Source organism: Ceratotherium simum, chromosome 2, assembly GCF_057802395.1.
Source record: "Ceratotherium simum simum isolate JZ-2026a chromosome 2, ASM5780239v1, whole genome shotgun sequence".
In the NCBI taxonomy this organism is placed as follows: domain Eukaryota; kingdom Metazoa; phylum Chordata; class Mammalia; order Perissodactyla; family Rhinocerotidae; genus Ceratotherium; species Ceratotherium simum.
Genome location: NC_141901.1, coordinates 77,923,355 through 77,935,805, shown reverse-complemented (window position 1 = coordinate 77,935,805; position 12,451 = coordinate 77,923,355). Strand labels below are relative to the sequence as shown.

The 12,451-nt window shown below is 35.0% G+C and overlaps 1 protein-coding gene across 1 annotated transcript in view; it reads right to left on the bottom strand.

The window, feature by feature from the left end:
- The window catches only part of COL24A1 (collagen type XXIV alpha 1 chain), a 346,899-nt gene that overhangs the window by 33,087 nt on the left and 301,361 nt on the right, over positions 1-12,451 (bottom strand). The window contains exons 49-54 of the mRNA XM_087448191.1: positions 11,174-11,281; positions 9,429-9,536; positions 9,283-9,336; positions 8,646-8,708; positions 5,491-5,544; positions 310-345 (exon numbers count right to left, since the gene is read on the bottom strand). Of these exons, the coding sequence (XP_087304317.1) occupies positions 310-345; positions 5,491-5,544; positions 8,646-8,708; positions 9,283-9,336; positions 9,429-9,536; positions 11,174-11,281 (423 nt within the window). The remainder of the gene's footprint in view (positions 1-309; positions 346-5,490; positions 5,545-8,645; positions 8,709-9,282; positions 9,337-9,428; positions 9,537-11,173; positions 11,282-12,451) is intronic.

Sequence of the window (12,451 nt, the reverse complement as noted above, 5' to 3'; positions counted from 1 at the left end):
TCCTTGTTCTGGCGCTGGTGAAGAAGGCTCATACCTCCTCTCCTGACACCTGACAAGACTAATATTCCACGTCACACAGTGATCTGGGAAGAATGTGACTGGCAGGTTCTTAAACATGTTTAGGGGTTATCAGCTTTCACTGCAATATACCACATAGGTTAGTTCTACTTCCTGAAAACTATAATTTTATTTTTATTCCACAAGTATCAGACACCTACTGAAGAAAAAAATCGAACAACGTCCTTGCTTTCATAGTACTTATAGCCTAGTGACAAGTGATACTATAACCACAAATTTAGTTCAACTTACAGTTTCACCTCTAAAGCCTTTTTCACCTCTGGGTCCCTAAAAGAAAAAACAAAATGTTAGTTGACAGTTATTTATCAAATGTAGTTGAGGCTGTATACAGAAACATGAAAATTTATGTTTTTCTTTTTTCTATCTATCAAGACTTGTTTAGAAAATTTATATAGATGCTACGTTTCTTTTCCTAAGGTAAGCAAAGCAAAACAAAAACAAAAACAATCTATTGATTCATCCATGCTGTCTGTTTTGCTACCCCTAGCTCCACCTTCAAGTGAGATAGGGATAACAAGCTACTTAGTCATTCAATTAACTCAAGACAGCTGATCGGCTAATCGAATACAAAACAATTTAGAAAGAAAATTCACAAGTTAAATTCTTCTAATATTTGTTTCCTTCAGCCTTTGAAAACCTTGTTTCTAGGGTTGTTTCCTCCTTCTCTTTCATCTTCTCTTTCTATTCCTTCTTCTGAGCTACATTCCACAAATTTTTATACGTTGTACACATTTTCATCCAGTTCAAAATATTGCCTAACTTTCCTTGAGACTTCCTCTTTGATCTATGGATTATTTAGAAGAGGGTGGTTTAATTTCCAAGTGTTTGGAGATTTTACTATTATCTTTCTGGTTTATTGCTTTTTAGCTTAATTTCATTATGGCCAGAGAACATACCTTATATGACTTCAGTTCTTCTAAATTTAGTAAAATTTGTTTTAAGACCAAAATATAGTCCATTTTAGTGAATGTTCCATGTGCACTTGAAGAGAATGTGTAGTCTTCTCTTCTTAGATGGACCTACTGTTTTAAAAATTCCTTTTAATATTTGTGTGTTCATCCTTGTGGAAATTATATATGTTTTTTAATGAAAAAATGAGGTAATACCATTCATCTTTTCTGTAACCCAAATTTATACCTTCACAATATAATATGAATGTTCTTCCATATCAATCCACGTTCCTCTAGATAATTATGCTTACCTAGTATTTAATAAATGATAATATTTTTATTGAATTTCTTAGATTTTGTCTAATTTTTGTCATGATAAACAGTACTGTGATAAATATCCCTGCACTCTTTAAAATTTTTGATAAAAATTGTCTTCCAGAAAGTTTGTTTGAAATTACATGCACACCTGCAATAAATGAGAATGTATATTTCTTCTGATACATGCCATGTACTACCATTCTTTGTTAATCCTGCAGGCTAAAAGTGCTATATCATTATTTATTCACCATTTATATTACTTGTTTTGTGTTTCCTATCTTGTCCTTAAGTCACTTTAAACTAGGATATTAACTTTTAAAAACTGATTTTTATGATATCTTTACAGAATTTTTTTTTTATACCCTCCCTCACCTCCAGCTCAGTATTAACAACTTGGTACATATCTCTTCATAATTTTTTCTAATCAAATGTTGACAAATATATTTACATATGTATAGGGTGACTGGTCATATTTTACAATATTGATATCACATTATATACTCTCCTATGCATCCATACGATTTTTCACACTTAATATATTATGAAACAACTGCAAGTCAGCCAAACTAGACATAATAAATTCTTTTTTTTTTTTGCTGAGGAAGATTCACCCTGCACTAACATCTGTTGCCAATCTTCCTCTTTTTGCTTGAGGAAGATTTGCCCTGAGCTAACATCTTTGCCAATCTTCTTCTATTTTGTATGTGGGTTGCCACCACAACGTGGCCACTGATGAGTGGTGTAGGCCCACATCCGGGAACTGAACCGGGGCCGCCGAAGCTGAGTGTGCCAAACTCAACCACTAGGCCATGGGGCCGGCCCCTAGATATAATGAATTCTTTTTAATAGATGCATAATAGTCCATGAAATGGCTAGACCACAATTTATTCAACCATTCCTCCACAGATGAGCATTCACGTAATTTCAAGCTTTTTTACCAATACCAACAGTGCTGTGAAAAAAACCTTAGGAAAATTTCCTTAGTGTATTGAGTGCTTTTATTTCTGTGGGACAAAGTCCTCAAAGTGGAACTGCTTGGTCAAAGGATATATGTACCTATGTTTTAACAGATATCTTTCCATAAAGGCTGTAATTCACATTTCTATTGGTGATAAACAAGAGTACTGTTTTCCCTATATTATTACTTTAATTTGAATTTTTCTGACTAAAAGTTAGGAGAGCATCTTTTCAAATAATTATTGACCTTTTAGATTTGTTCAATTTTCTATTGAGTTTTCTATCTTTTTTATACCAGTTTGTAAGAGCTCTTTATACATTAATCCATTTTATGTTGTATGCTTTGCAATTACTTTTTCCCAATTTATAATAATTTTATTTATGGAATATTTTTCCATACAAAATTTTAAAACGTTCAGGTATTCAAACATATTTTCTGTTCTTTTTAGTTTTCAGATTTCCTATCTTATATAAAAAGTCTCCCCAACCCTTAAGCTATACTTTAATTTTCTAGATAATTTTTCTAAGATTTTTAATTGTTTCATTGTTTTTTACACTTAAGTCTTTAAAAGTTGATCTGGGATTAAAAGAAAAAAATTGGGTGAAAAAGGGTTCCAATTTCTTACAGCAATAGTGGAACTAAAAGTAGTTCCATCTCCCTTCTCTGTCATTGGTGTAGGAATGGGCGTATGGCTGATAGACATGAGAAAAAATGCAACAGAGACTTCTGGAAAAAGTTTTATTTTTTCCATCATAGGGCTATAGATCACCTTTTCACTTTGGATAATTATGTCTGGATGTGATTCCTGAGAAACTGCAGTCATCTTGCAATAAGCCTAATTATGAAGCTAATATTCAGAATAGCAGGGTAGAGATATGGAAAGAACCTGGTCTTGGATAACATGATTGACTCACTAAATTAACCAAAGCTGAAGCCCTTCCTACCTCTGGACTTCCCATAATGTGATATAAATTTCCTTATTGTTAAACCCAGTTTGATTCAGGGTTCCTATTACTTGCAGTCCAAATCATCCTTATATGCCATTTTTGTTATAATTAAATTCCTATACATTCTGAGATCTAATTCTGGGCTCTAGCCTGTTATACTGATCTACAGTCATGTGTCACTTAATGATGGGGATACGTTCTGAGAAACGCGTCGTTAAGCGATTTTGTCGTTGTGTGAACATCATAGAGTGTACTTACACAAACCTAGATGTTATACCCTACTATATACCTAGGCTGTATGGTACTAATCTTATGGGATCACTGTGTCATATATGTGGTCCATCGTTGGCTATAATGTCCTTACGTGGCATATGACTGTATTTATTTATTTCTTTGTACTACCATATAGTTTCACTTACAATGACTTTGAAGTAATGTTTTCTTATTCAGAAAAGCCCCATCTCCCACCACAATTTTTTTTTTTTTTTAATTTCCAGTTCTACATGCTGAATCCTACGAGACTGCACTATATAAACTCTTTTTTTTTGCAGGGGAAGATTTGCCCTAAGCTAACATCTGTTGCCAATCTTCCTCCTTTTTTCTTCCTTCCTCCCTGCCCAAAGCCCCAGTACATAGTTGTGTATAGCTGTAAGTTCCTCTGGTTCTTCTATGTGAGCCACCACCACAGCACGGCTACTGATAGACAAGTGGTGTGGTTCTGCACTCAGGAACATGAACCTGGGCTGCTGAAGCGGAGCATGCTGAACGTTAACAAACACTAGGCCATCAGGGCTGGCTTGCACCACTATTTTTTTCACAGTGTTTTGGCCATTCTCAAATGCTTATTCTTTCATAGTGAACTTTTCTTAGAGGTTTCTTCTCAGAATGGAAAACATAGAATATGAAAAAAATTTGATGTGCATGCTGAATATTATAAGGGCCTTTAAGAACTATCTATAAACAAAACACAGTAAGATATTTTAATTGAGCCATTTCTTTATCATATTTTCCTTCACTAATTAATATTTCACATTTTTGACAGAGGAGAACAATCATCACATAATCAGAACAGTATGTGTTCCTTAGCTCGCTGAAGAACCACTCACTGAAATATGAGAATCCTCCCACTTACAATCTCCCACTTAGACTATATAGCTCTGAGTGGTAAATGCTGAAAATCTAGAGAAATGTTGAGCTACATATTTCATTTTTTTAAATTAAAAATCCAGTAACTTTGGTGGTGAATTCTTCTCTAAATTTATCAAAGAGAACAGTTATACTTAATACTTGAAGCATCCCATTTTATATTTTAAAATTCTGTGTCTCTGTATACAACACTTTCAAATGATTCAAAATATTGATTCCCTGCAGGGAATGAATCTTTCCTCTCCAAGTCTCAATTTGCCCCTTTCTACGGTGTTCTTCCTTTTGTATGTTTACACTATTGTTAACATTCTAAAACTCTCCCATGATCACCTCCCCAACCATTGTCTTATTTCTTCTCTATTTTATTTCATAGCCAAATTTCTTAAGTCACTGGCATATACTGTCTCAATTTCCTCTCCAGACATAGCTTGAAAGGGATGGAAAGAGCACTGGTCTTGAAGCAAGAAACATTAGCTATGTAATTCACTAGCTGTATCACCTTGAATAAGTAGCTGACCCTCTATAAATCTCACCTGTTTCCTTGTGTCTTAAATGGAAATAATGATACCTACCCCAAAAGTTTACTGTAAGAATTTGAGAAAAGTTATTATTAAATATTTTTATCTACCTCCTTCCTCACTGCAATCTCTACTCTATCTTCTACTGTGATTTATTCTCTTAAAGATCACCGTTAACTATTCCTTTCTTGAAACTCATCATCTACCTTAACCTTGTGCCTTTCTGGTTTTCCTGCTATTCCCTCCAACTATTTCTTTCCTTTATAGTGCACACGTCCAAAGACTCAAACCTTGCCTTTCTGCACTTCTTTTGCTATATTCTCTCCTTCAGAAAATGGATTCTTTTTATTTCCTTAGTGATCACCCCTGTGCTTATGATGGCCAACTCCTGCTCCCCACTTCAGTTCTAGTTCTCAGCTCTAGTTTTAAGTGCCTACCTCCTGCATACACCTGTTTCATTACACATATAATCTCTAAGTTCTCAGGAATTACCTTCCAGATGGAAATGTACTTCTATTTTTGCCCTTTGCTTCTCAAATACCCAGGGTAATCCTTTGTGGATTACTCTAGAAATAGGATTAAAGAAAAAAAAATATGAAAAAGAAAAAAAAAGACCTGCATTGTGACAAACTTACACTTCTACCTGTTGGGCCTGTTATACCTTCTTTGCCAAGGGGGCCAGTGTTTCCCTGTTGGAGTAAAAGAAAAACAGTCAGTCTTATTGCCAGTATAATTCAGAAAAATTCTAGAAAATTTCTTGTGCAATGGTAAAATAGTTCATGTCTGCATAATTCCAGTTTTTATTAAAAAATCTCATAGTACTAGCAGAAATTATAGTAATTTTGATTTGCAGTGTGTGACACAATTCTGCACATTATCACAGTTTCCTATCAGAAGGGTTATATCTGTATAATTTCTAACAAGCCAATAAATCAACAGTACAATTTTTATGTGGTGATAACTTCAATGATGCTATTTTATATGTATGTTATTACATATCAAATGCAATTACTTTATATAAAAAAAGACTACATAAAATGATGATCAAAAGTTTGAATAAATTTCTTTACAGATGTTGAAGGAGCCGATGTTTGAGTGACACACAGCGTGGAATTGAAAGAAAGTATGGGAAAGAACCAGAGACCATCATATGTGACCAAGTAAACTTCAGTTTCTTCACCTTTAAAATAAGAATGCCTACTTCATAGGGCCATTGTGAGAATTAAGTGAAAACTGAATTAAAAGTGAAAAAAAGATTTAAAAGTGAAAAATGACTTTGAAACTGTAAGCTGCTATTTGATTATAAAGATAACCTTAAATAAGCTGGAGTATCTCCCAAAATAAGTATGGAGCCCATAATTTCTTAACGAACACAAAATATCTGTTTTAGTTATTTTCCCTCAACCTCCACTCCCACTCTCACCGGCTGCAAATTTCAGTCTCTCTGGCTCACACTTAACCTAGAATACATAAATGTAGATATCTAACAGGCTTTCTCTTTTTCCAACTCCTGCTAAGGTACAGAAAATACTATCAATTGAGATAATTATGATGCCATACAGTCCATCAACAGTTAGCTCTGATATTAAGTTGGCCTAGAATGAGAGAAATTACCTAATACTCTAAAAGTAAATCTAATGGAATCACTTTTAAACTCAATGATCGACTTTAAGTGATAATTTGTAAATATGGTGCCTGAATCTCAAAAGATCCACAATCAAATCAAGAGAGTTGCTATCTTAACCTAATTAAATATATCCTCTAGACTGGCTTATCACTGAAAAAAAGGTCAAGAAAGCTTTAATCTAATAAACTTGACTGTGATCTGACTCTCTAAAATAATTTGTTAAAAGAGTGGAGAGGTATATATGGACTCTAGAAAAAGTAGACCAAAAGAGCAAAAAATTGCCTGTGTTTATCTAAATGTGTCCGAAAAATGAGGTGCTATGATTTTAACGGTTGGTACCAGTTAACTACATAAACATATCTTTGAAATGGAGGACAATTAATCCAGATTTCCTACTTCAATTAATTTAATTTATTTAATCATCAAATATATATTGATTATTGAGCAAGAACTAGGCACTAGGTCACTTTATAGCCCTTCTATATTCTAATTATGCAATTAGCAAGCGGCCTTCTAACATATTATTTGGTCAATCAGATGTGGATTCAAATTCTGGCTCCTCTACCTACTGGCCATATATGGCCTTGAGCAAATTACCTTTCAGAGACTTAGTTTTCCCACCTGCAAAATGGGGATAACAGCATCTCTCACACGATCTTTATGAGGATCGAGTGACATAAGGGACATAAACTGAACACCAGTACTCAGTACGTAATAGTTTTTGCTAAATATTAGCCTATCAAAACTTTCCACTTGTTTCTATAAGGACTTAATAAAGGAATATTTGCACTTATAAGTTAGTATTTGTGAGCTAGTTACCAGAACTTTACTACTGGTCAGCTGAGAAAATTTCTGGAGCTGCAAAGCAGTACAGGCTCAGCGCCTGGCCACAGAGGCCTGGCACTTGCTAAAACCCTGCAGAGGACAGGTGCTAGGCAGGCAGCCAACTCCTCTTAGACCGTATCAAGAAAGGATTTAATTGAGAACTTAATAAAACCAAAATGAACGGATTTAATTAGTGGGGAACTTAATATATGTAAGAACTTAAAAGCAATATTTATTATAGAGAAGTCTATCCACATACAACCCACCTGTGAATAATCAAAAATTGGACTTTACATAAAAGCACCAACTTGCCATGGTTCTTCAGAAATCATAAAAATAACCAATAAATTTGCACCTGAAGAAATGTTGAGAAGGGTCTTCAAACAAACATTTCCCACGAAAACACTGTTCTATAAGACTTAGGGAAGGGGTTTAGGATTTCCAAAATTTGACTTTTCATTTAATATTTCACACAAGACAGTGGTTTTTCAGTTGTAAAGTTCTTCTTCAAGATTCCTTTCTCCTGCCTCTGAACCACTCTCCTTCTTCCTCTCTCTGCTCTCTCTACCCTTTCCTTGCCCTAGGAGCTGCTGTTAGTTACCGAGTAGCTACTGCTACAGTCACACCTTTGTTTGACATTTTATAGCTTTTTTTTTTTTCAGTTTTATAGATCATCTCATCAACTGGGAGGCTGTGGTTAATAAAAATAAGAACAAAAAAAAAAAAAAGCAAAAAACCCCCCAACACATAACCAGTAACTGTTGGTGGTGCATCTACCCTATTTATATTCTCTACACTTTGCAATTCCAGGCACTAAGCAGCTAACAGCAGTGCTTCAGACCCTGATCTTTGCAACTCTTGAAGCAGTTGCTCATCACTCTCTGGGGATACCCATGCCTGAGCTGGGGAAACACAGCTACTGGGAAATACTTCTCCAAGTGTAGTCTGAGGACCTCCAGTCACAGGCAAGCCTTGCCCAGGTGGTTCCTGGGGGTGGTCTCTGGTCCCTGCTTGTATTAATGCTTATAACATGAAATTGGTTTATGTTTTTGTTCCTAGAGTGAGTTAATAAACACGTTATCCAGTATTCACATTAATTCTGATGTTTTTAAATAAGAACTGGGAAGTATGGCTGGTCTGCGGGGTCTTTTGCTCAAACTAATATATAAAGTGAAAAAGGTTGAGAACTTCTGCATGTGCTCTAATGAGTTTCTATCTTAAAAGTCATTTTATTAAATCATTAATTTGGAGTGTATTAATTTTAGAGTTCTTAACCCTAATTCCTACCATCAGCAAAGAATCACGATTTCTGGGCAGGTAGAATGAATTTACACTTACTCTCTGTCCAATAGGACCTTTAGGGCCTGATATTCCAAAAATGCCAACATCTCCCTCAGGACCCTAGAAATACAATAAAAAACTAAAAGTAAAAACCTTTAGCTCCATATGAACATTTTACAAATGAAATAACCTTGTACCAATTTATTAAGGGTAGGCTTTTAAAAAATAGAAGGTGATAGTTAATGATGTACATGCTGAAGTATTTTGGAGGAATTGTTCCAAGGTCTGCAATTTACTCTGAAATACACCAAAAATGGACTGAGGATGGATAGATGGATAGGTACATGATAAAGTCAGTAGAGTAAAATGTTACGGTAGAATCTAGGTAATAGGTATATGGGTGTTCACTCATTCTCTCAACTCTGCTGTGTGTTTGAAAATTTTCATAATAAAACGTTTGGGAAAATGAAATGAGAGGGGACAAAAGCAAATTATTCAATAAAATTGCTAGGAAAATATATAGTTTGACATAAGTTTTAAAATCAACATATTCAAAACTCAAATATATAACTCTGTATCAACTAAAATTTATCATATTAAAAAAATAAAAGCTCAAGTTAGGGACTAAATATTGGTATTTCAACATCTTTTTTGCTAGATAGCTAGAAGATAAGCAGAAAATATGTAAACATACTTTGGGGCCTGGGAATCCTTGGAAACCTGTCAAACCTTGAACACCATGTTCTCCCTGCAATGTGAATAGACACAGTAACCATCGTTGTACAGTGGTGGCCTGTTCTCTAGAGTAAGTGCGTAGTCAATCTCTAAGTTGGCACATACAGGCTGCCCTTTCAGGCCTGGCTCGCCACATGGTCCTTGATCACCCTGTGCTCCTCGGTGACCTCTTTTACCTTGAATTCCAGGCTGACCAGGTAGTCCTTGTTCACCCTATGGACAAAAAAGGAAAGGTGATCTTGACTTTAGAATCTATAAACATATTGACTTTTAAATGAAAACCAAATACAGGTCCATCCTTAGGCATAGTACAAGGCACTGAGAAAATCAAATTCTGCATGACCATTCTCCCTACCACTAGTTTCCACATAAATAATATTTGATTATAATGAACGAGAAGTGCTCCAGAGAAAATTCCAGAGATTGTAGTCATAAGTGGGTAAAGGAGAGGGAAGGGGGGCCCTACAAAACTAGGATGAGGATAGTGGGGCTACAGGGAGAACAGAGAAGGTGTTCACTTGTGATGGAACTTGTATTTTATTTGAGTTGATATTATTTTGCTGTGTTTTCCTTACCATACAGAGATGATTCAGCTATCTGATACCAGAAACAGCAGAATCTCCTAAAGTGTGAACCCTGGTTTTTGCCATGATTATCTTTTCAATCCCATCATTAAGAAACTTCCATTATCTGTTTTCCAAGGTTCCTTTGTTATAAACCCTCTTTATTCCCTAAAAGTTCACTTTGAACATATACTTAATCACCATTATTTTATTTTTAAAAGTCTTTTTAAAATTTATTTTTATTTTGTCTTTGAAATGAGAGTTGCAATATCTTTCACACCATTTCTAAAAATGAACTTGGGAATCAAGTGGAGTTTAGAGACAGGTTAATGAAAAATGATGCTTGGTCGATTTTGACCAAAGATTCTTTAAGATTAGCAAATTATCTTTCACTGTCTTTAGACAAAGATACAGCTTTGGGACTTGATGAATATGGATCTTTTTATTGCAGATTCACACATAAGAGGTAGGGATCTTATTTCCTTTCCTAGTTTTAGCATTTGCTCAACTATCTTGAGTTTTAGTGGAAAGGGATATTCATGGTATAAGCATTAACAGAAGGCTCAAACTGTAAACAGCAAGCAGCTGGGTCATCATTTTCAGTTTACCCATATGGATCAGAATATCTGAAAATTCTTTAGAAGTGGAACTATGAAAATCAAATTACGAGGTAATAATGATGAGAGTGCCAGTGTCTTAATCCTAGGCTTTCATGAAATAGCTTTAGACACTGGACTAATTTCTGGGTTGTCTGGGTCAATTCTGCATCGAGATATTTCTAAGAGAGGCTTTGTCTGGAAAGCTTACTGACATGTGATAATACTCCATGCATTGGGTGTTAATGCAAGACTTAATTACTGTCACCTTGACTCTAAGAAATGATGTGTACTCTTTTCAGGTTTATTAATTGGTTGCTTAGGTTCAGACTTAAGGAACAGGAGTGTATCTGAGAAAGCATGTGTCTAGAAGTAAATAAGATTTCTCTGTTTTGGAGGAGAAAGTGGACGACAGAGAGGGAAGAAGAACCAAATGAGTCAAAGAGTATTTTTTAAAGCATTGCCAGTCCTTAACTTAATGAGTTGTTTTGGAAAATTACATGCACTGTGGCTATCACAGGAGATGGATATGTCAAGGTCACACAATTGCCTTTTTTCCTGATATGTTTTTATTGTTAGCCAAACATTTTTAAAAGCTATTAATCTTACCATCCTGTGATCTAGCCAATGAACTCAGGACCAGTAAGAATGGTCAATAGTGCTCATCCATCAGAACAAAACATTAAAGTACCTTTGGGCCTGGAATTCCTGGGCTTCCTGGCAGACCTGACGAACCCTTTGCTCCTCGAGGGCCTGGAGACCCAGCCAGTCCTGTTCTTCCTGGGCTGCCTCTGATGCCCTAAATAACATAGATAAGAAATGAAAACTGGGGCAGTTCCTAGAAAATCCATCCAGAGGCTCAATAAATGTAGGAGGGGTTGGTGTTCCGAAAGGCTGCTGTTGAAGCACTGCCCAGGTTTGGGAGTTATCCTGGGCTTCTTTCCCAAACATGTAAAGTGTTCAAATAATGTTTTGGCTCACTTGAAATCTCTAATTATAGTTAATGTAATGGTCTTGGGTTTTTAAAACGAAAATACTGAGGCAGTACAAAGTCCACCAGTACCTTTTGACTTAAGTAGCCTAAGTGTGAAGTATGTTTATGGTATTCTAAGTTTTTGTATTATATTCTGGTGTACATGACAACTCTAACTGATTAATAATGTCTCCTTAAGGATATTCTGACGCATGTTAACTAGACTTATTGTGGAGATCATTTCTCTCTCTATATATATACCAAATCATTATGTTTTACACCTGAAACTAATATAATGTTATATGTCAATTATATCTAAATTTAAAAAAGAATATCTTATTCCTCAATCACAAATGATTCCAGAAAATGTACTACAAATGGTTTGATTGGTAATAAAGTTAAGAAAGCAAACAGTATTTCCTTAAAGCCAAATCCTAAGACAAGGTTGGCAAACTGTTTGCAAGCCAAATCCAATCCATTGCCTGTTTTTGTAGAGCTTGTGAGCTAAGAATAGTTTTTATATTTTTATACGTAGAAAAAATCAAAAGAAGAAAAATATTTCAAGATGTGAAAATTATATGAAATTAGAATTTCGATATCTATAAATAAAGTTTTATTGGAACACAGCCAGGCTCACTTATTTATGCATTGTCTCTGGCTGTTTTGTGCTGTAATGGCAGAGTTGCGTAGTTGTGGCAGGGACTGTGTATGGTACTCATCATTTTGCACTGCTGCTTGTGGCACTGCAAATTGCAGTGATGCAGTTATAACTTGACAGTGTTTTGAGTGGAATATATATTGACTGACTGTGACATTTCATTTTATTTGTTTTATTACCAGCGCATATCAGTGTCAAAACAAGAAGAGAAAAGTGGACCTGGAATGTTGTGTTTTTAAGGCACAGTGGAATGTGAATCATTTTGTTATCAAATTAGATGTCAAAGCTTTGTGTTTATTATGCAATGACACTATAGCTGTGCTAAAAACAAAACAAAA